General features: G+C 44.7%; 1 protein-coding gene across 10 annotated transcripts in view; it reads left to right on the top strand.

Moving 5' to 3' along the window:
- LOC139277473 (AP-1 complex subunit gamma-1-like) overlaps positions 1-17,135 on the top strand; it is a 159,576-nt gene extending 142,441 nt beyond the window's left edge. For all 10 annotated transcript variants that reach the window (XM_070895968.1, XM_070895963.1, XM_070895972.1 and 7 more), the window contains 6 exons: positions 665-800; positions 2,323-2,443; positions 6,403-6,498; positions 9,004-9,164; positions 11,392-11,490; positions 14,526-17,135. In XM_070895968.1, coding sequence (XP_070752069.1) covers positions 665-800; positions 2,323-2,443; positions 6,403-6,498; positions 9,004-9,164; positions 11,392-11,490; positions 14,526-14,627 — 715 coding nt within the window. In that variant the 3' untranslated portion in view covers positions 14,628-17,135. The remainder of the gene's footprint in view (positions 1-664; positions 801-2,322; positions 2,444-6,402; positions 6,499-9,003; positions 9,165-11,391; positions 11,491-14,525) is intronic.
- Positions 17,136-25,068: the final 7,933 nt, after the last annotated feature.

Genomic DNA, 25,068 nt, shown 5'->3' with positions numbered 1-25,068 from the left:
GGCCGAATGAGGGCCTCCTGTGTTGTATTATTTTATGATTTTATTTTGACCATTTTATATTTCCTTCCCCTATCCTCCACTCTGAAGTTGCTGCCTCCTATTGGTTTCCCTTCAGTACTTCACCTAATAGAACATTCTTCAGTTGAGCTCAGACAGTGAGCATTGATGACATTTTTCATTGTGTGGGATTCACAGCTCAGCCCAAGGGGTCACTGGATAGCAGTACTGACTAGGTACCCTGATCTATTTTTGCAACTGAAGCGAAGGTAGTAGAATTATTCTCGGCATCCCTAGGTTAACTCCTAACTTAGCACAAACCCAAAAATGGAATCTGAGGCCACGTGGGATTTCTGGCTCAGCCGAACAATGCCTATACCAAATGAGCCACCGGGGAAAGCAAGCTGTAAAATGACATTTGTTGTATAAATGCTACTTTCATTTCTGTGGACCTTTGTGATCTTTCTGTATATTTTAATGGCGTTGATAAACATTTTCACCAAATTAGTGTGACCAGGAAATAGGCTAAGGAGGATGTTAAAACAAGCGTGAGATTTGAGGCTTTAGGTGGAATGGGAAGTAACTCCGTGCAGGAGGTAGCAGCAAGAATCTCATCAAATGGGCTCTGCTGTGTGATTGTGATTCTGAACATCCATATTACTTGCAGACCAGCCTTACTGGAGCGAATGCCCCTCATACAGAAGAGTGCAGCCAACGGACCTGTGCATGCTGTGGTTAACGGTGAAGAAAAGGAGGAGGGAGGCAGTTTACCAGCACAAGAGCAGCTGTCCCAGCAAGCCCAGGTAAATTGGTTGCACGGCATGTTTATCAACTGTCTCCGTATGAAATGTAGAACCCGCTGAATAATATAAAGCCGTTTTGGGGTAAGAATCGCTACTCCAGGAAATGTCCAGTCCCATTTACGCCAACCTAAGTCTCTATGGGATTAATCGACGACCGCCCACAAATATTGGTCCAACATTCCTGTCAAGCCACATGGCCGCGTAATGGTCTGCAGGTCCCGTGCAGCCGCTCACTGGCTTCTACAGAGATGAAACCGCACATGCGTGAACATTTGAATGGGTTGCGCACCCAGTTAAAGGGACCACGCCCTAAAAAACATTAGAGGGAACATTGAGCCTGTCATATTTTAATTCTTGAGTTGAAAGGCAAATTTTAATAAGGAAATGTGGAATATAAGTTAAGAGTTAAGTATGTTATTTAATAATCAATGGGCATGTCTATTAATGGGGAATAAGCATAGTATATATTGGGGCAAGTAGATGAATGAGGATTAAGCACAGTATATAGTATGTATTAGATAGGAGTATGAGAGCTCTTTGGATTGAATGTTGATCCAGAAAAATTAAGCAAATTTACATAAATTTGGGGTGAAATGGGAATCTGGATAGTTTAGGTAGAATTTTAGCTTTGAGAGCTAAGAGTGGGTGTTTAAGCTTCGCTTCTCGCTGATTATGGCCTATTTCAGCAGAAGTGTTAATCCATTTAAAACAAATGGCCGCAATGATTCATTCTGACGGCCTGCAATTCTGTCTCCAGTTCCAATCAATTAAACTGACTGAAACACTGAAAAGTGGACTGTTGAGATATAAAGCTGGTGGTTGACATTTATGGGTTCAGTTTTCTGCTACTCTTGTGTATTCCAATAACTTTGGAGACTGGGTACTGATTTGAGGGAATTAAATCACCAATAATGTATTTTTCTAAATTTAAAAAAATAGATCAACACAAAAATGAAACTCTGGAATCCCACCAGAGTATTTGGGGGACGACGACAACTAATTATCTTGTCTGATGATTATGGCCAAAAATTCCAAATCTACTGACCGGATATGCTGTTGAGAATCATGACCCAGCATGCTTTCAAACCAGGCCCAGTACATTACCTCTTAGAGATATCCACAGTGCTCTGACTGGATCCCAATGCAAGCAAATTCTGGGGCCTTCCGCCACCTCCCCCCCCCCCCCCAAAATAGCGACTTGATAAGGTGTTCCACCGAAGTGGCAGGAGACAGCCCCATTCTACGGGCAGAAAAACAACAGATAATTGCACAAAAAAACTCACTAAGATCGAATAAAGTTCTCAAAAATGTGGTCCCCACTACTGACCTACTGCCAACAAACGTAACCTCACATTGGAAGGGCACATATCAACCTGCCCAATCGACCGAGGTTATAACCACGAGGGAACAGTAGAATATGACACTGGAGCTGAACTCGTACACAGCAAAATGGTTAGGGGTGTTGGCTCTGACAGACTGCCGGGCTCCTTCATGGGCTAAATTCATGAGTATGTTGTTTCAGGTTAACAATTTGCTGGATCTGCTTGGCGACAGTAACCCCACTGCATCAGTGCCTCAAGAAAGCAAAGTACCTCAAACAGGTGGAGAGCTACTCGATCTTCTGGACGGATTAAATCTATCAGGTGAGAAAGAACTTCATTGAACGTGTATGTAATTGATAACATGGGTGCCATATAAATGCAAGTCTTTCTTTTCCTTGCTCTTATGTTGAGGCCAAAGATTCCGCAACTTGCATTTATATCACAATGTAAAGTTTTTTTAAATCCCACGGCGCTTCACAGAGGTGTATTGAGACAAAAATGAATGCTCAGCCAAAGGAGATATTAGGAGAGGTGACCATAAGCTTGGTCAGAGGTGGGTTTTAAAAGAAGAGAGCGAGGAAGAGAGGCAAGGATTTAGGGAGAGAATTCCAGATCGTGAGGCCTGGATGAATCAAATGAACAGTGTGTTTAAGGGGCATTGTAGGGCTGTGGAGGGGCAAGACCATAAAGTGATTTAACACAAGGGTGAGAATTTAAAATTGGACACACTGGTCTCTCTCTTAGACCTTCCAAACTTTGAACTACTTACGTCAACTTCAGTCTTCTCTTCCTACAATCAAGACCTGCTGGTACACTACTCTGATGCCAGCTCTTGCATGGGTGGCACAAACTAAAACAACATTAAAAGGGGGAATAACTTGCTGTTCACTGCCATTATAGCCCCCATTATAATGAGCTATTTTCCAACATCCTTAGCAAGCTAGTGCGGTGGGAGGGTTTTTCAACAAAATTTCTTGGGATGTGGGCACTGGAAGTGTATTTATATACCGTCCTCTGGGCATCAACCACATAGTGTGGGACCAGAGACACATGTAGGTCAGACCAGGTAAGGGTGGCAGGTTCCTCCCTGCACGACATTAGTGAGTCAGTTGCGTTTTTACAACAATCCGGCAGCTTTCGTGGTTATTTTCTGGTACTGGCCCACAAATTGTCAGAGTTGTCGAATTCAATTTCACAACTTGCCGTGGTGAGCTTTGAACTTGTAACCTCTGGGTTCAGGGCCCAATATTTCAACGACTCGGCTACTGTCAGAGACCAAAATCATTTCATGACGCAGCATTACTTGTGGGCAGAAGAGGGAAGTGAGAAGAGGCTCCTTTCAATTGACCACAATTAAATCAGCAGAAAATTATCTGCAGAGTTAACCCAATGCTGAACTCTGAAATTAGGCTATAAATTCCACTCCTTTTCTCTGCACTGAAGGGGGAAAAATCTCCGGAGATGATTTCATTGGATGAGATTATTAGCCCAGCTCCCCAACCAAATCCTGTACTTCAGTCACACTCTCCAGGCTTTCCACACACCGTTCTGCAGGCAAGAAAAAACAGGTGTTACATAACAATGTAAGAAATAGGAGCAAGAGTAGGCCATTTGGCCCCTCGAGCCTGCTCTGCCATTCTGTAAGATCATGGCTGATCTGATCTTGGCCTCAACTCCACTTCCCCACCCGTTCTCCATAACCTTTGACTCCCTTATCATTCAAAGATCTGTCTATCTCCACCTTGAATATATTCAAAGATCCAGCCCCCACAAGCGCTCTGGGGTAGAGAATTCCAAAGATTCACGATCCTCTGAGAGAAGAAATTCCTCCTCCATTTCTGTTTTAAATGGGCAACCCCTTATTCTGAAACTATGCCCCCTAGTTCTAGATTCTCCCATGAGGGGAAACATCCTCTCTGCATCTACCCTGTCAAGCCCCCTTAAAATCTTATGTTTCAATAAGATCACCTCTCATTCTTCTAAACTCTTAAGGAGTATAGGCCCAACCTACTCAACCTTTCTTCATATGACAACCCCTTCATCTCAGGAATCAACCTCGTGAACCTTCTCTGAACTGCCTCCAATGCAAGTATATCCTTTCTTAAATAAGGAGAGCAAAACTATACGCAGTACTCCATGTGTGGTCTCTTACCAACGCCCTGTACAGTTGGAGCAGGACTTCCCTACTTTTATACTCTATCCCCCTTGCAATAAAGGCCAACATTCCATTTGCCTTCCTGATTACTTGCATGCTAACTTTTTGCGTTTCATGTACAAGTACCCCCAGATCCCTCTCTACTACAGCATTTTGTAATCGCTCCCCATTTAAATAATTTGCTTTTTTATTTTTCCTACCAAAGTGGCTAACCTCATATTTTCCTACATTATAGTCCATCTGTCAAATTTTTGCCCAATCACTGAGCCTATCAATATCCCTTTGTAGATTCTTTGAGTCATCCTCACAACGTGCTTTGCTACCTATCTTTGTATCGTCAGCAAATTTGGCTGTGTTACAGTCAGTCCCTTCATCCAAGTCATTAATATAAATTGTAAATAGTTGAGGCCCCAGCATTGATCCCTGTGGCACCTCACTAGTTATAGTTTGAAAATGACCCATTTATCCCCACTCTCTGTTTTCTGTTAGTTAGCCAATCCTCTATCCATGCTAATATATTACCCCCAACCCCTGAGCTCTTATCTTGTGCAGTAACCTTTTATGTTGCACCTTATCGAATGCCTTCTGGAAATCCAAAAATATAACATCAACTGTTTGTCCTTTATCCACTCTGCTTGTTACATCTTCAAAGAACTCCAGCAGATTTGTCAAACTTGATTCCCCTTTCATAAAACCATGCTGACTCTGCATGATGGACTCCAGCATTTTCCCAATGACAGATGTTAGGCAAACTGGTCTATAGTTTCCTGCTTTCTGTCCCCCTCCTTTCTTAAATAGGGGAGTTGCATTTGCGGTTTTCCAGTCCGCTGGGACCACTCCTGAATTCAGGGAATTTTGGTAGATTACAACCAATGCATCCACTATCTCTGCAGCCACTTTTTTTAAGACCCTAGGATGCAAGCCATCAGGTCCAGGAGACTTGTCCACCTTTAGTCCCATTAGTTTGCCAAGTACTTTATTTCTAATGATAGTGATTGTTTTAAGTCCCGACCGGCCACAACAGATCTTTGATTATCAATTATTGGGATGTTTTTAGTGTCCTCTACCATACAAAATATTTGTTCAAAGTCTCTGCCATTTCCCTGTTTCCCATGATTAATTCTCCAGTCCCATCCTCTAAGGGACCAACGTTTACTTTAACTTACTCGTTTCCTTTTTATATACCTGTAGAAGCTCATAGTCTGTTTTTATATTTCTTGCTAATTTACTCTCATAGCTAACTTCTCTGTCTTTATCATTTTTTTTAAGTCATCCTTAGCTGGTTTCTAAAAAATTCCCAATCCTCTGACCTTCCACTGTCCTTTGCAACATTGTATGTCTTTGTTTTTAATTTGATACCATCCTTTGTACGCGATGGCCTCTTGATACCTCACCCAAGTGGCTATATCATTGCAGTATTCGTTGTGTCTGCGTACAAGTAAACATTCAGGACTAATGTCAGGAAACATTTCTTCACTCAAAGTGTGATTGGTACCTGGAGAGATTTTCCACCGAGGTTACTGAATCCCAGTACTGCAATAATTCGAGGCGTGGAAGCTTTTTTTGGCGGCTGGTGGGGTGGAAGAACTAGCTTTCTATGGAAGAATGAACTAGAGAAGCCACATGCACTCTCCACCTCATTGTGATGAGTGAGCCTTAATGTTGAGGGTCAGCAGGCTATTCGCCCAGAGAGGAATCACAGCCTTAGCAGTCATATCTTCACCCAGTATCTAGCTGGTGTCACTGGATGGCCAGTTTTGTTCCTCCTTCACCCAGGTATGCAGCAGCCCCCCAATGCACTCAGTGAATGGCACAGACCAAGGATAAAAATTAGCCCTTCATGGTCCTGTGACTCAGCTACTCAATGTATAAATTCACTGAGGCATTAAGAAGTCTAATGATTGCAGTATTAGTACAGCACATTATTTGAATGGTGCCCAAATAGTGTATTTATTGACTGTCTACGGGGAGGATTCCCTATCTTTAATCTGTAGATCCCAGCCCCCCGGTATTCCATTTAAAAAAAAAACTCTGGACTCGTATTGTAAATGGTTTTGCTGAGTTACAAAGGACAAGACTGATAACAAACCTCGTGATTATTTAAAAAAATATATATATATTTCAGATTCGCAGTCATCGGGTCTATCGGGTGGGCAGCCGCAATTGGTACTTGATGGTATTTCTCCCCCCAGTCCGCAGAACACTTCCACTTTAAAGCAAGGTAAGGTACAACTGTTTTATGCAAATCCCAGTAAAACTGTATACAACAGCACGCACAGAAATAGTTTGTCTCCCGCTGGATGGGGCATAAGCACTTGGTGTGGAATTTCTGTTCGTTCTGAGACACCAGCGTGCATAGTTAGAGCTGGGGTTACCAATATAACTGAAGATCAGAATTCAGAGAAAAGAGAGCTGACTAAGTGGATGGGACAGCGAGCTCAAAAAAACTGTCTTTGAAAGTTGGGGCCTGTGTTTGTGAATGCAGTCCAGACTGACGAGATGAAATTCTCAGTTGCCCTGCCAGCCATAGAACCCTGTCCAACCCATTTCACTTTGCCTCTAATCAGGATCCACCTCAAGTATTCTTGATGCGGGGGTGGGAGGGGGGCTTTGTTCGGTGAGCTCCCACTGAGAGATATGACGGCTCTGTCTGTTTTATTCCTCATCGGTTAATTGGCTAATTCTTGCTGGCTAGCTTTCATTTGTTAAAAGTGCTCTCCTCCATTTGCTCTCCAACTGGCAGTTGACAAGATCAGAGTGGAGCAACTCCTTTTTTGAAAGGAGTTGTAGGTTGTAATCCTTGGTGTGGGCTCCATGAATTTCTGAAGTGAGCCTTGTTCAGTTCCTGGGCAAGGGTTGAACATCTCGGGATTATCTAATGGCCAAGTTCAAGTCCAATTCCTACTCCCGCCCTCTCTTTCCCCCCCCAACCCCCCAGGATATACCTGTAACTACTGTGTTCCACTGTTTATCCCCCCCCCCCCAGCTCCACTCAAACATGAGTGAAGGAGCCTGAGCAATCACTGTCTGGGCCACTGGTTAATCTTCCATCTGAGCAGCAAATTTCTCAAATAATCAATTTGGAGAGAACACCCTGCAGTAAGTGGATTTTGGAGGAACACAAACCAGTGGTTACCAGATGGATTGGCAGGAGAATTATCATAGCGAAGCGATTCCTGCGCTATGATCATGAACAAAATATTTAAAAGGAGAGTCACAATCAGGGCCTATGTAAAAGTCAAGAGATCGTGCAGGAAATTGTTGGTAACGATATCTTTTTTGAACTTTATTTCACATTCTGAGTGCCAGTGATCTCATTACTTTAGTGTGTAGCCACGTTTCTGATTTAAATATTGGCTTTACTAATGTGTTGTAGAGCCGTACTTTGAGATTGCAATTTGTGTTCGATCTCCATATACGGTTGGTTGATCGTTACCAACTCCTCTGGTACAGGCACCTCGTGTGCCACCCAAGGCTGGCTCTGCCAGAGCATTCATCATCAGCCACGAGGCAGATCAGGAACAAGATGGCATGACGATATAAAAGTGCTTCTTAACAGAACAGGCCTTGCGGCCAATGATGCACAGGTGAGAGCCCTGAACCGTAATGGTTGGAAGTAGCTTTGGCAGCAACATATCCTTATGGATATAAGTCTCTAGATCACTCGAGACAAGTGATCTCGCCATGGGAATCGAGCTCTCCAGATGGGCCATTTGGTAAAGGTAACTGAAACCATAAACTCGCAGGTTCAATTGCCAGTCTGTGCTGAGTTCACTGATCTCCACTTGGACAGTGGTGGGTCTACTGCACTTGGCCTCAGCACCCGTGGAATGAGGGAGAGAAGTGTCAAGTGAGGACAGTATTTGGCTCGACTTTGATGCCCCACCCCACATGATTGAACATATAAATAATGGCAGCTTGGGGTGTGAGCACCTCCCCGAGGATGTAACTGGACCCCAGCAGGAGTTGACTCAGAGGAGAAGGGGAGGCCAGTCATAGAGTTGGATTAACAGAGGAGATAGCTTCCTGTCCAGCTGAGATGTTGTGATTGGTGAGAGAAGCAGAATAATGTCTTAACTGCTTTTTAAATAGAGAAAATCAGTCTATAGTTATGCTCATGCTCAGTATAAAATTCCTTAGTGATGCTCATTTTCCAACTATTCATGTTGATTCTTTTAAAGCTGTGTTTCATTGCTACACAGGGATTTCTTAAAAGTATAAACAGTTCAGATCTGTTTAATGCACTTTGAGTGTTGGCTTGGCTCAGTGGTGCCACTCTTGACTCTGTCAGAAAGTTGTGGGCTCATACTCTACTCCAAGTCTTGAGCATATCTACTAGTCTGACATTTCAGTGCAGTACTGAGTGAGTGCTGCATTGCTGAAGCTGCCATTCGTCAGATGAAATGTTACACCGAACCCCCATCTGACTGTTCAGGTGGCTGTCAAAGATCCCATAGCACTGGTGCCCTGGCCAATACCCTCCCTCAGGCAACACCACCAAACCGCAGATTATTTGATCATTCATCTCCTGACTATTTGTGGGATCATGCTGTATGTAAATTGGATGTCGCATTGCGTATGTAGGAACTGTGATTGCACTTGTAAAGTAATTGTGTAGCATTTTAGAATGCGTTGGGGAAACCTGATAAGGCATTATATAAATGAAAATTCAGTGTTTTTAGAATAATGTTTCTAAAATCTGTAAGGAATGCTGTGTTTATTCCAGGTATACCTTCAATCATTGCATACGATCAAAATGGGCTGAAAATCGAATTTTCTTTTGAACGGTCCAAAGCGAACCCAAACATGCTGTTCATCACCCTACGAGCATCAAATTTCACTGAGTTGGACATGAGCAACTTTGTTTTGCAAGCTGCTGTACCAAAGGTGTGTCTGAGCAGTTTACCTGTTGTTTTAGTAGTCAACAAGAATGCAAATGGAAGATCAAGTTCTGGGAGTGGGATGGCGCAGGGAGAAAAATTCTTGTATTTTTTTTTTACTCAGAGGGTGAAGGTCATTGGGGCTGGGAACGAGTTTTCCATTATATCTGCCAGTGTTGTTATTAAACCATTCTTTGTCATTAGGAGTGAGACCATTTGTTCAGCTGCCTTCCCCTTTCCAGCCAGCCCTAAACTCGCATAATTCTCCCCTCATATCTTCTCTTGTCCATGAGACTCACCTCTTGCTCCCTTGAGTCCAATTCTACTGAACAGCTGACTACCCAACTTCTCGACCTGACCCCCACGCTAGTTGGCATTGTAAACTGCTCCCTCTCCTTGGGTATTGTGCTTGCCTCCCCACCCTCATCCCCACTGTCCTTGCAAACTACTGCCCCATCTCCAAATTCCCTTTCCTCTTCAAAGTCATTGAATGTTTTGTCGCTTCCCAAATCCGTGCCCATCTTTCATGTTTGAATCTTTCCAGTCAGATTTCTGCCCCCACCACAGCGCTGAAAGGCCCTACTCAAAGTCACAAATGACATCCCGTGACAGAGACCATGGTGCACTATCCCTCCGTGACCTCCCTATAACCACAGCATCCTCCTCCAATGCCTCTCCTCTCTTGTCGAGCTCGATGTGACTGCCCTTGCTTAATTCCACTCTTGCCTATCCATTCATAACCAAAGCAATTCCAGCAAATGGCTTCTCTTCCTGCCCCCACACAATTGCCATTGGAGTCTCCCAAAGAATCTGTCCGTGGCCACTTTTTCTTCCTCATCGACATGCTTACCCTTCGTGACCACATTAGGACAACACCCAGCTCTACCTCTCTACCAAGCCTTGATCCCTCCATTGCCTCTTGACTTATCCAACATACAGTCTTGGTTTCGCCACAGCTTTCTCCAGTTAAACATTATGACCGAAACTACTGTCTTCAGCCCCCACCACAAACTCCGTACCTTTGCCACTGATTCCATACCCCTCAGAGCACTTTTTCAGGTTGAACCAGGCTGTTAGCAACCTTGTCCAATTCACCACCAAGCTGCGCTTCTGACTCCATTTCAACTTCATCACAAAGTCCACCTACTTCCACCTCGTAACATCATTTGCCTTGGCCTGAGCAGACTCAACTGTTCTGATGCTCACCTTTCCAGCCTCTGACACTCTCCCCATCCTGCAGAAACATCAGCTCATCCAAAACTTAGCTGTAGCCAATCTCGTACCAAGTTCTGTTAACACACCACCCCTGTCCTCGGTGACCTGCATTGGCTCCCGGTTCCCTGTCGCCTCCAATTTAAAATGTTCATGTGTTTAAATCCCTTCATGGCCTCACCCCTTCTCCAGCCCTACAATCCTTCCCCCCAAACTCTCTGTTCCTTTTGACTCTGGCCTCTTGTGCATATCCCTCTCTCGTCGCTCTCCTATTGGCAGCCTTGCCTTCAACTGCCTACACCCTACATTCTGGAATTCCCTCCCTAAATCTCTATCTCTAAGACCCTCCGTAAAACCAATCTCTCTGGCCCACCCCTCCTCCCACCCGTCCTAATCTTATTGAATGGCGGAGCAGGCTCGAGGGGCCAAATGGCCTACTCCTGCTCCTATTTCTTATGTTCTTATGTTCCAATATCCCCAGCTTAGGCTCGGCATCCATTTTTATCTGGTTACACTCATGAAAAGCACCTTGCAATGTTTTTGTACATTAAAGATGCTATATAAATGCAAACTGTTGTGAAATATGCCTGTTGGTTGGTAATGGTGATTAAGTGTACAGGTGGCTTGGAGTTTGAAATGTCCCGGGGACACTTCCCATCCTGTACTAAGTTTGCTGTTTTAGCCCAAATGGTGGTAGGGGTGTTGCAGTTGGCCTTGGTGTTGCTTGGATTAGGGAAGAAAACAAAAGTTCCCCAAGCTGATTGCTCGCGTGCTGGAAGCCTGCATGTTTGGACATCGGATGAGGTCAGCACTGGTTTTGGCTGTGCTGAACCCACCGTGAAATAGCCTGCCAACTCGGTCACATGGGTAAGATACTGGAGGGGCCCATCCCTCAGTAAAGACTCCGTACCTTTGGGAGGTGTGAGGAGGATAGAACATTGGTGCGAAAAGAGTCTGAGTTGGTCACTTTAAAAATAAAAAGTCTTCGAAAAATAATGACACCTAATCTCTGTGTCTTCCAGTCTTTCCAGTTGCAATTGATGTCTCCCAGTGGCAGCATCATTCCTGCTAGGAATTCTGGAGCTGTCACGCAGTTGATGAGAGTTCTCAACTCGCAGAAGGTAAGTCTCCGCCCCCCCCCCCCCTCCCCAAACCTACTAGTATCGGTTTCTCACGCTGCCCCTTTCTCCCTTTAATTCATTTGTATGGAATCCCATTCAGTTAAATGTATAAACTGGGTTCAGATATTTTACAGTAATTGCTTTTCTTGACATGTTAGTGGCTGTTGGGTATCAGAGTGCAGCTTAATGTTGCTTTGAAGGGCTTTTACTGAAATAGCACAAATAAAATAAGGGAGCAGTTTATATACCACTATGCGGTTTTCTTTACCTATTTTAATTTTCACCTCCCCCCCCCCCCCCCCCCCCCACCCCCCACTCCCAAGGGCTTTCCTGCCGGGGTACAGTTCCACAGCTTCCAGCCCCCACTCTCTGGTACCACTACAAGTTGTGAGCCCACACAATGGCAGCAGTTCACATTTGGGGGCATCGGGGGTGAACTTGGTACTATTCTCCACCAATGTCCATACTTTCCAGAGAGCCACTAAACTGATTGAGAGCGGGAGCCCTGACTGTGCTGTAGCCCGTAGCCCCCTCATCCCCACCACCAGCCAAGCAGTGCTGAGGTCAGTGGTAGCTCCTTACTGCCATAAGGCTGACATTGGCTAACTCAGCTGACACCAGGTTTGAACCTGGTACTTTCCTCGTCAGAATGGCTTGGTACTTCACTGGGCACTGCACCATCGGATGGATGAATTTTACCATCAGTGTCTATTACAGGAAAAGATGCACCAACCAGCTTGTAATTTTGGTACTGGGCATTACTGAAGTGATTTGATAATATGGTTAAAAATATACACATCGTAGTCCAGAGCTGAGTTTTTGATGAGAGAACACGAAAGGGTTAGACAATGGTATCTGTGACAAGAAGCGGTTGCAGAACTTTACTCTAGTACATGTGACAGTACCTGCCACTTTAGTACATCACTGGTTCCCTCTAGTGTTGAGCCTGTGTAATGTACACAGACCGTTGATGCCTTGTGACTTGCAATGGAAGAAAATCCAATCTCATTGCATTTCAGATCATGTGACTATAAAGTCGCAGATTAATTCATGTCACGAACTTGAGCTGTTTGCAGCCATTGTGTCAACAGTGGGACTCTTTTTTTAATACTAACGGATTCCCCCATGTCATTACCATGTGAATCACAGAATACATTGTTTTATAACGGGAATTAATAACAAAACATGTGTTACAAAGGAGAGTGTTACAAGAAGTAAGTGTGATGCTTGCAAGAAGCCTACATTATACACAAGGGCTATATTATAATTATATCTATCAATGTAACTAACTCTATGCTAGTAATTTCTGGTTTGTTGCTGAGCTCCTCTTGCACTCAAAACCACTAATATTTTCTGGTTAAGCTTTCCTTGGTGATGAATGCACAGGGTGCTGTAACACTAAGCCATGCAAACTAGAATGTCCCAGATTCAACTCTGTCTTTGTTAAGATGCTATCACTGACTTCAGCACCTCTAGGCCAGGGAGGGAATAAATCAGTGGGGTTCCCTCACATTAGCAGAGGACAGTGTTGGGGTCAGCTGTGACAACAGCCTGCCCAGGCTTACATATGAACAATGGCCACTTGGTTGTGGTAGTGGTGGAACCATCCCCTAGGAGTGGACATTTTCAGGCAAGAAGAGAAGCCACGTTTTCTAGCAAGCTGCTCAGGGGTAAGAGGCTCACTGGATGTTCAGAGTGCTTGGATTATATAGTTCACCAATGAGCAAATGTGAAGGAATATTGATAGAGCAGTTCACTTCATTGGGCTCAGTGAGTATTTAATGTGATCTGGACCCATTGTAAAGCACTTTTACACTTGCCTCTGGGCTTTGAGAAAGTTTGGGAGTGTTGAGTAAAGATCAGATTCAGCTGTAATCACAACATGATGATTAGCTTACCGAAATAAAACTATCCACAAGCTACTGTGGAACTGTACTCTGATATAACTTTGCACCTATAGTGGAAAAAGGGAGAAAAGCTGGGAACAAAAGTCGACTCATGCCTTGCACTGCCCTGGCTTCTGCACTTTCATCATTGAGATATAAGCGCATGTCCTCGGAATGTTGGCCTACTAGTATTTCTCTTTGTCACCCTATGGCAAATCTCTGACAACAAACCAAAGATTGGCAGTTTGCAGTGTCAAATGCTGGCAAATAATGAGATCACATCTGGAGTACTGTGCACAGTTTATCTAAGGAAGGTTATACTTGCCTTGAAGGCGGTGCAACGAAGGTTCACTAGATTGATTCCTGGGATGAGAGGGCTGTCTTATGATGAGAGTTTGTGTAGAATGGGCCGATACTCTCTGGAGTTTAGAAGAATGAGAGGTGATCTATTGAAACATAAGATTCTAAGGGGGCTTGACATGGTAGATGCTGAGAGGTTGTTTCCCCTAGCTGGAGTGTCTAGAACTAGGGTCACAGTCTCAGGATAAGGGGTCAGCCATTTAAGACAGAGATGAAGCAGAATTTATTCACTCAGAGGGTTGTTATTCTTTGGAATTCTCTGCCGCAAAGGGCTGTGGATGCTGAGTATCTGAATATATTCAAGGCTGAGATAGATAGATTTTTGGAGTCTAGGGGAATCGAGGGATATGGAGATTGGGCGGGAAAGTGGAATTGAGGTTGATATTGAATGGCGGAGCAGGCTCAAGGGGCCATATGGCCTACTCCTCTATTTCTTATGTTCTTAGTTCAATACTACCAACATATGCTGCACAAAGTGGCTACAGCTTGGGGTCCTTGAGTCTCAAGTTGAGTTTGTCATTGTCCAAGTGAGGAGGGAACTTTGGCTTTGTTTTCATTTGGGCCGTTAGTTGCAGAGTGGTATATCAAGACGTGTCAAACTGATCTCGAGGCCTCGCCATCCTGTAGTCGGGTCTCCTGTTGGGATAATAGGACAGTATTAACATTGATCACCAGCCCATGTCCTAGAGAGAATCATCTCCAGTTGAAGGAAGGTTCCTGGAGACAAAAGATGATGTAGTTGGGGCTCAACAGTATATTAAAGTCTGACCTAAAGTGTCTTTTTTAAAGCACCCGTTAAGGATGAGGCTGAAGTTGATGTACAGTCACAGAGAAGCACCGATCGAGGTCATGGCAGATGTCAATGAATTCCCACCGCAAGCCTGGGAGTGATTTGAGCATTAAGATGGAATCCATGGACTAGACTTTACACTGTGGTCGCTGGCCAGAAGCTGCTGCAATGTACAATCATCCCTGTGGACGAAGCTGGCATCAGACTGCACCAGTATTGGAGAGCAAATTGAGCATTTCCTAATTACTGTATAAGGACATTACTTCTGTGATGGATCCATTGCATAGCTGAGATGGAATCTCATGTCTTGAATAATCTATTACTATGGATCTGGTTGTAATAAGATGTTAACTAGCTTTGATGAACAAAAACAATACCTATGTGAGTAGGTGGGATAAAAATCATGAGGTGTTCAGAACCCAGCCCATTTGGTTTAGGTCAGAATTCTATTTATTATTTGAATTATTCAAACAAAACACAAGGATTATTCACGATTTAATGCTGTGACTCCTGCTACAGTTTATTATCTCCATCTATTTAACATAGTTTGAGATCCTGTTGCACTTGTGGGCTGCTCCATCGCTGGTTTTGTTCAGGTAGAACGGAAGGGACCCCTTTCCTTGTTCCATGCCTGTCCAGGGCCCTCCACCCCACCCCCGCAGACTTTCCAACGCCACTGGTTCGGAAGACTTTTACCAGTGCGATGTTGTTATAATGCCCCACTGTGATGATTCCACTCTACTGCAACGACATGTCCTCTTTAAATGAGGAACTATGGGGTGTGGGGGGGCGAGGGTGAAATAGCAGTTTTGTTTACAGTCCAGATTCTTGTTCCGTTCTCCCTGAAGGAAGCCCTGATGACCGTGCACCTTTAAACCACACACTAAGCTGTTAGAAAAAATGCACCACTTCATTTACTGAAGGTCTACAGTTCTAGTTACAAACTGTTTTGCACTGATCTTAAAAATAAACAGAATTGGACACTGGCTATTCACCAAAATGTAACCATAATAAAAAAATAAATAAATAGTCCTTTCAGGATTTAACCACCAGGCAACGAGCCATTTCACGGGTTCAGTGATGGGTATTCAGGGACTCCGTAAGATTCAGTTGTTTAAGCATCTGTTTGGAAGTGTTTGTTTTTTGTTGCCCATTTTATTGATATTGTAACTTGCTACAGTTCTTGGATTTTTGTCGTCTGTCTTTGCTCACTCGTCCCAGAAGGACGTGCAAGTCTGTCATGTTTTGCACACACGTCAGCATAACACAACGCCGTCATTTTGTTTAAACTTGTAGAGAAGTTTGTCTCGCTGAAGGAGATTATAATACTGTTTCCCGAAACACAATTGGTTATTTTCCATGCAAATTGTTAACTGCATCTTAATTTTTTGTTATTTTCTCATCATTTAATCTAAATTCTAGGCTCTAAAGACTGGCAGCCTGTACTTGCAGTATTTGTTAGGCTGTCTTCACCTTGAACAATGTGTGTAGTGTGTAGTTAGTCTCCTAGCTGCAGTTTATGTAGCTCAAACAAAATTCTGTTGATGTTTTAAGCAAGTTCTTCCTATTGCTGCCTTCACAGATCATAGGCAGATTGGGTGGGGGGGGGTGCTAAATTGAAATTATTTGTTGTTGCATTTGCTTCATCCGCTGACACCCGGGTCACTCATCTTCTGTCCGTACTGTGTAATGTATAACCTGTCCTTAGTTCTCACCAGATCTCATGTGGCTGCAGGTGTAGAAGGTGCAGTGCGAGGGGCGAGGTTTGCATTCCAAATTCACCGACGGCAAGTGCTGTGGCCACAGTCTATCGCCCAGGGCTGGAGGTAGGAAGGTGTACCACCGTAAGCATTTATCGACCCAACTCTACATTCATTAGTGAAATGGTCCCCAGTATTTTGATTGATTTGGTGTCTGGTGCCTGTGTGTGTGTGGGAGGGTTCCTGTAATGCCGCCACTGGGTGTCACTCTGTACAGTCTGTATGTATTGCTGCTGCAGCTGTGTTGTCGTGCAGCAAAGAGCACATCAGGCAACTTCTACCCGAGTGAACCACTGCCACATCAATGTATGGGCTTCAAACCCAACTGCAATGGTCATAAATGTCGCACTGGTGGTCACATCTCTGTCTGTAACGAAGCTCGAAGGAAGGTTCTGTTTCCAGGTTACAAGCAAAAAATAAATCAAAGAAACTGGACAAATGCAAGCCTTCTGCTATGCAGATGAGAGTTGGTGAGCGCTGCTCAGAGTTCTGCATATCCCCAGTGTGCAGGAGTGATGTGGATCATGTTGCCTGGGCGTTGACGGTACTGGACACAAGTCAGGCCACTCCAGGCACTCTGTGTCCCAACAGCTACACGATCGGCACAGGGCAGTGGGCCCTCTCACTGGGCATTGAGTTCACTGGAAAGCTCGTTCTGCAGCACCATGTTTTGCTGTGAGAAAAAGTCATGTTTACAGTTTAATTTTCTCTACATTTTGAAAGTGTTCAAATGAGCTGTGTTTTTTTTTGTTTACTTTGTTCTATGAATGTTGTACAAAAAAGAGTGGTGCAGACCTAAATGTAGATCATAAACTTTGTATGCAATAATAAACATGAATTAACCATGGATGGTTTCTTGTACACCTGGAGAATTGAGAGGTTAAAAGGGAATGTTCATGGGAAACATTTCATTCAGTCGAGTTAAAGCTTCTGTATGAAGAGTGTAGACGAACGATGCTACAAGAAACTGACTGAAATAGAAGAGCAAAAGCTCAGCCCAATACCCATAACCTAGCACGCGGAGTAGATTATTGATTTCAACCATATCGAGAAGATTTTCTGACTGCATACAATATAATTTTAGCTGAGGTGTGTGTCCGTGCACATTGTACAAGGTTGCCTGGTGTCTGGCTATGTCCGTGTGAGTGTGGTGTAATCCTGACTGGTGTCTGACTGCACGTGGTTTATAGAATCTTATAACACAGAAGGAGGCCATTCAGCCTGTGCTAGCATTTTGAAAGAGCTATCCAATTAGTCCATCCCCTGCTCTTTCCCCATAGCCTTGCAAATGTTTCCTTTTATATATCCAATTCCTTTTTTGAAAGTTACAATTGAATCTGCTTCCACCACCTTTTCAGACACTGCATTCCAGATCATAACTTGCTGTGTAAAAATAATTCCCTTCATGCAGTTGATATAATCGTGGCTGACTGTGCACAGAATGTAATCCTGCCTGGTGTTAGACTGAGTGCAGGGGATAAGAACATAAGAAATAGGAGCAGCAGTAGGCCATTCGGGCCCTCGAGCCTGCTCTGCCATTCAATAAGATCATGGCTGATCTACTCAACTCCAATTTCTTTCACTATCCCCATATCTCTTGATTCCCTTAATATCCAAAAATGTATCGCTCTCTGTCTTGAATATATTGAAAGACTGAGCCTCCAAAACCATCTGGGGTAGAGAATTCCAAAGCTTCAGCAACATCTGAGTGAAGAAGTTTCTCCTCATCTCAGTCCTAAATGGCTGACCCCTTATCCTGAGACTATGACCCCTGGTTCTAGACTCCCCAGCCAGAGGAAACATCCTCCCTGCATCTACTCTGTCAAGCCCTGTAAGAATTTTATATGTTTCAATGCGATCACCTCTCATTCTTCTAAACTCTATAAAATATAGGCCTAGTCTACTCAATCTCTCCTCATAGGAAGGTCCCCCTATCCCAGGATTCAGTCTGGTGAGCCTTCGTTGCAAGTATATCCTTCCTTGGGTAAGGAGACCAAAGCTGTACACAATATTCCAAGTGCGGTCTCACCAGGGCCCTATATAATTGCAGTAAGATGTATTTACTCTTATACTCAAATCCTCTTGTAATAAAGGCCAACATACCATTTGTTTTCTTAATTACTTGCTGTACCTGCATGTTACTTTCAGTGATTCGTGTACAAGGACACCCAGGTCCCTCTGAACCAACATTTTCCAATCTCCATTTTAAAAAAAAATGCTCTGTTTTTCTATTTTCCTACCAAAGTGGATAACTTCACATTTTTCCACATTATATTCCATTTGCCATGATCCTGCCCATTCACTTAGCCTGTCTATATCTCCTTGAAGCCTCTTTGCATCCTCCTCAGAACTTACATTCCCACCTAGCTTTATATCATAAGCAAACTTGAATATATCACATTTGGTACCTCATCCAAATCATTGATATAGATTGTGAATAGCTGAGGCCCAAGCACTGATCCTTACGATACCCCACTAGTTACAGTCTGCCAACCTGAAAATGACCCGTTAATTCCTACTCTCTCTTTTCTATCTGTTAACCAATCTTCAATCTATGCAAGTATATTATCCCCAATCCCATGAGCCCTAATTTTGTTTAATAACCTCTTGTGTGGCACCTTATTTAATGCCTTCTGAAAATCCAAATACACCACATCCACTGGCTCCCCCTTATCTATTCTACTAGTTACAACCTTAAAACATGATTTCCCTTTCATAAATCTGTGTTGACTCTGCCCAATCCTATTATTATTTTCGAAGTGCCCTGTTACCACGTCATTAATAATAGATTCTATCATTTTCCCTACTACTAATGTCAGGCTAACTTGGTCTGTAGTTCCCATTCTTAAATAGCGGGGTTACATGTGCTACCTTCCAATCTGCGGGAACCGTTCTAAAATCTATGGAAGTTTGGAAGATGACAACCAATGCATCCACTATCTCTATAGCCACCTCTTTCAAAACCCTAGGATGTAGGTCATCAGGTCCAGGGGATTTATCGGCTTTCAGTTCCATTAATTTCTCCAGTACTTTTTTTTTTACTATAGGTAATACTAATTTCTTTCAGTTTCTCATTCTCACTAGACCTTTGGTTCTCCACTATTTCCGGGAGGTTTTTTTGCATCATCTTCCGTGAAGACAGACACAAAGTATTTGTTTAATTTCTCTGACATTCCCTTATTCCCCATTATAATTTCTCCTGTCTCAGCCTGTAGGCCACCCACATTTTACCTTTGGTAATCTTTTCCTTTTTATATACCTATAAAAGCTTTTACTATATGTTTTTATGCCTCTTGCTAGTTTACTCTCATATTCTATTTTCCCTTTCTTTATCAATTTCTTGGTCCTCCTTTGCTGAATTCTAAAATCTTCCCAATCCACCGGCTTACTGCTCTTTTTAGCAACATTATAAGCCTCTTCCTTTAATCGAATACTATCACTGTTGGAGCACTTTTCCTATGGGGTTTTTGTGCCTTAAAGGAATGTTTGTTTATTGTAAATTATGTATTCATTCTTTAAATGCTAGCCATTGCTTGTCTACCATCATACCTTTTAATGTAGTTTCCCAATCTACCTTAGCCAACTCGCCCCTCATACCTACGAAGTTTGCTTTTAGATTTAAGACCTTAATTTCGGATTTAACTAAATCATTTTCAAACTCAATATAAAATTCTCTCATATTATGGTCACTCTTCCCTAAAGGCCCCTTTACGACAAGGCCTTCTTCGACTTTACAAAGGCCTTTGACACTGTCAACCGCGAGGGTCTATGGAACATCCTCCAACGTTTCGGATACCCCCAAAAGTTCGTTACCATCCTCCGCCTGCTCCATGACGACATGCAGGCCGTGATCCTTACCAACGGATCCATCACAGACCCAATCCACGTCCGGACCGGGGTCAAACAGGGCTGCGTCATCGCCCCAACCCTCTTCTCAATCTTTCTTGCCGCCATGCTCCACCTCACAGTCAACAAGCTTCCCCGCTGGAGTGGAACTAAACTACAGAACTAGTGGGAACCTGTTCAACCTGCGCCGTCTCCAGGCCAGATCCAAGACCACTCAACCTCTGTCGTCGAGCTACAGTACGCGGACAACACCTGCGTCTGTGCACATACAGAGGCTGCACTCCAGGACATAGTCGACGTATTTACTGAGGCGTACGAAAGCATGGGTCTTAGGCTAAACGTCTAAGTCAAAGGTCCTCCCCCAGCCTGTCCTCACCGCATAGCACTGCCCCAGTCATCAAGATCCATAGCGCGGCCCTGGACACCGTGGACCACTTCTCATATCTCGGGAGCCTCCTATCAACAAGAGCAGGCATCGACGATAAGATCCAACACTGCCTCCAATGCGCCAGTGCAGCCTTCGGCCGCCTGAGGAAAAAAGTGTTTAAAGATCAGGCCCTCAAAACTGCCACCAAGCTCATGGTCTACAGGGCTGTAGTAATACCTGCCCTCTTGTATGGCTCAGAGACATGGACCATGTACAGTAGACACCTCAAGTTGCTGGAGAAATATCACCAGAGATGTCTCTGCAAGATCCTACAAATCCCCTGGGAGGACAGGCGCACCAACATCTGCGTCCTCATTCAGGCTAACATCCCCAGCATTGAAGCACTGACCACACTCGATCAGCTCTGCTGGGCAGGCCACATAGTTCGCATGCCAGTCACGAGACTCCCAAAGCAAGTGCTCTGCTCTGAGCTCCTTCACGGGAAACGAGCCAAAGGTGGGCAGTGAAACGCTACAAGGACACCCTCAATGCCTCCCTGATAAAGTGCAATATCCCCACTGACACCTGGGAGTCCCTGGCCCAAGACCGTCCTAAATGGAGGAAGTGCATCAGAGAGGGCGCTGAGCAGCTCGGGTCTCAACGCCGAGGGCATGCAGAAATCAAGCGCCGGCAGCGGAAAGAGCGTGCGGCAAACCAGTTCCACCCTCCCCTTCCCTGAACGACTATCTGTTCCAGAGACTGTGGCTCTCGTATTGGACTGTTCAGCCACCAAAGAACTTACTTCAGGAATTAAAGCAAGTCTTCCTCGATTCCGAGGGACTGCCTATCTTGATGATTAATTAACCATTTCTCATTGCTCAATACCAGATCTAAAATAGCCTGCTCCCTAGTTGGTTCCTCAACATACTGATCTGGAAAACTATCTTGTATACATTCCATGAATTCGTCCTTCGCTATTACTGCAAATTTGGTATGCCCAGTCTATATGTAGATTAACGTGCCCCATGAATACTGTATTACCCTTGTCACATGCAGCTCTAATTTCCTGATTTATATTGTGCCCTACTTTACCACTGTTTGGAGCCTATAAACAACTCCCACCAAAGTTTTCTGCCCCTTGCTGTTTCTTAGCTCCACCCAGACTGATTCTATTTCTTGATTTTCTGAACTAAGATCCTTTCTCTCGACTGTCTTTATCCCATCTTTTATATCAGGACTACCCCTCCTTTTCCATTTTGCCTGCTAAAAGTTAAGTATCCTGGAAGATTTAGTTCCCAATCTTGGCCACTTTGCAATCATGTCTCCATAATGGTTATTGGATCAAACAGATTTCTATCTGCGCTATTAATTCATGTATTTTGTTGTGAATGCTTCATGCATTCATAATATAGTGCCTTTAGCTTTGACTTTTTTCAATTTTTCCCTGATGTCACCTTAGTTAGTGATGCCCTATTACCTTTGTTACTCTCTCTGTCCCTTCCTGACCCACTCTGCTTATTTACCCAGAAATCTGCTCTGCTCTAGAGCCTTGACATTTCTCCTCCTGCTTTTAAATTTACTCTTTCCTGAATCCTCCCCCGTCCCCCTTGTGGTGTCCTTACATCTTACTATAGAATCACATGAGGCATGTACTGCAGACAAGAACCTTTATTCCCAGGTCCAAGAAGTGCTGACCCTGCGTGGGACTTCCCTTTATATACCTGGATGACCAGGTGAGGAGTGTCTCCCGCAAGTTCATCCCCTGTGGTCAAGGTGTGCATTACTCAGGTGTATACAGTGTTGTTACATAAAGGTTACAGTTATGTGAAGGTTACAAACATGACATCACTTCCCCCCCAACGTCTTTGGGTCAAAGATTGAGTCTTTCAGGCGGTCGACGCGCTCTTGTGGAGCGCCGCAGTTGGGGCTCTGGTGGTTGGACCTTGGCCTGCGTCTCTGTCGCCTGAGGTGATTCTGGCCTGTCCGGGCTGGCCGCAGGGACTGTGCATGCTGGTGAATGTCCTTGTTGCTCATTCACTGGCAGTGGTGTAGGTAACATCTCATGATCTTCCTCAGTGTCCATGCTGAACCTTTTCTTTACTTGGTCCAGATGTTTGTGGCATATCTGCCCATTGTTAAGTCTGACCACTATGACCCTATTCCCCTCATTGCTAATTACAGTACCCTCAAGCCACTTGGGTCCCAAAGCATGATTGAGAACGAATACAGGGTCATCGATTTCTATGCATCTCCCCACTGAGTTGCGATCATGGCACTCGATTTGGGACTGACGCTTGCCCTCAACAATGTCTGACAGGACTGGATGAATGAGGGACAGCCGCGTTTTACGCGTAGTTCCGCGGGCGGGACTCCCATGAGCGGGTGGGACCTATAGGCCAGCGATAGGCAGTACTGAAGGGAGGGTCCTTGAATCTGGAGCATGCCCTGTTTTATGATTTGAACCACACGTTCCGCCTGGCCATTGGAAGCCGGCTTGAACGGTGCTGTCCTGACATGTTTGATACCATTACCCGACATAAACTCCTGGAATATATAGCTAGTGAAACATGGGCCATTGTCACTAACCAGGATGTCCGGCAAGCCGTGGGTCACAAAGACCATACGCAGACTTTCCACAGTGGTGGATGTCGTGCACAAATTCAATATGATGCACTCGATCCATTTCGAGTATGCGTCGACAACAATCAGGAACATTTTTCCCATGAACTGGCCCGAGTAGTCTACGTGAATACGTGACCATGGCCTGGTGGGCCAGGCCACAGGCTGAGTGGGGCCTCCCTGGGGGCATTTCCCAGCTGAGCACACATCGTGCACCTACGAACAGTGTGTTCCAGGTCTGAGTCAATTCCCGGCCACCATACATGTGACCGGGCAATGGCCTTCATTAGCACGATGCCTGGGTGCTCGCTGTGGAATTCCCTGATGAATGCTTCCCTTCCTTTCTGGGGCATGACTACCTGGCTGCCCCATAGCAGGCAGTCGGCTTGGATGGAGAGCTCTTCCATCCGTCTGTGAAACGGTTTGACCTCCTCGGGGCATGCTCCATGTGCGGGCGCCCAATCCCCAGTCAGGACACATTTCTTTATCCGGGATAGGAGGGGATCTCTGTTGGTCAATATTTTGATCTGGCGGGCTGTGATGGGGGAGCCTGCGGTGTCGAAAGCCTCAACGGCCATGACCATCTCCGCGCTTTGCTCCGACGCCCCCTCAGTGGTCACCAGTGGGAACCTGCTGAGCGTGTCGTTGCAATTTTCAGTGCCTGGCCGGTGCAGTATAGTGTAGTCATACGCAGCCAGTATGAGGGCCCACCATTGTATGCGAGCTGACGCATTGGCATTGACAGCCTTGCTGTTGGACAACAGGGATGTTAACGGCTTGTGATCCGTTTCTAACTCGAACCTTCTGCCGAAAAGGTACTGGTGCATCTTTTTCACCCCGTAGATACATGCGAGTGCTTCCTTTTCAACCATCCCATATCCCCGTTCTGCCTGGGAGAGCGACCTGGAGGCATAAGCCATAGGTTGGAGTTGGCCCTCATCATTACTCTGCTGCAACACGCACCCAACCCCATAGCATGATGCATCACACGTTAAAACCAGTTTCTTACAAGGGCTGTACAAGGTCAACAGCTTGTTAGAACAAAGCAGGTTCCGCACCCGATTGAAAGCCCGTTCTTGACAGTCCCCCCAAAACTATTCGCAACCCTTACACAGAAGAACATAACATAAGAACATAAGAATTAGGAACAGGAGTAGGCCATCTAGCCCCTCGAGCCTGCTCCGCCATTCAACAAGATCATGGCTGATCTGGCCGTGGACTCAGCTCCACTTACCCGCCCGCTCCCTGTAACCCTTAATTCCCTTATTGGTTAAAAATCTATCTCTGTGATTTGAATACATTCAATGAGCTAGCCTCAACTGCTTCCTTGGGCAGAGAATTCCACAGATTCACAAGCCTCTGGGAGAAGAAATTCCTTCTCAACTCGGTTTTAAATTGGCTCCCCCGTATTTTGAGGCTGTGCCCCCTAGTTCTAGTCTCCCTGACCAGTGGAAACAACCTCTCTGCCTCTATCTTGTCTATCCCTTTCATTATTTTAAATGTTTCTATAAGATCACCCCTCATCCTTCTGAACTCCTATCATCATAAGGTAACCCCCTCATCTCCGGAATCAGCCGAGTGAATCGTCTCTGTACCCCCTCCAAAGCTAGTATATCCTTAAGTAAGGTGACCAAAACTGCACGCAGTACTCCAGGTGCTGCCTCACCAATACCCTATACAGTTGCAGCAGGACCTCCCTGCTTTTGTACTCCATCCCTCTCGCAATGAAGGCCAACATTCCATTCGCCTTCCTGATTACCTGCTGCACCTGCAAACTAACTTTTTGGGATTCATGCACAAGGACCCCCAGGTCCCTCTGCACCGCAGCATGTTGTAATTTCTCCCCATTCAAATAATATTCCCTTTTACTGTTTTTTTTTTCCCCAAGGTGGATGACCTCACATTTTCCGACATTGTATTCCATCTGCCAAACCTTAGCCCATTCGCTTA

The sequence above is a fragment of the Pristiophorus japonicus genome, chromosome 12, assembly GCF_044704955.1.
Source record: "Pristiophorus japonicus isolate sPriJap1 chromosome 12, sPriJap1.hap1, whole genome shotgun sequence".
In the NCBI taxonomy this organism is placed as follows: domain Eukaryota; kingdom Metazoa; phylum Chordata; class Chondrichthyes; family Pristiophoridae; genus Pristiophorus; species Pristiophorus japonicus.
This window is presented reverse-complemented; position numbering and strand designations above follow the sequence as displayed.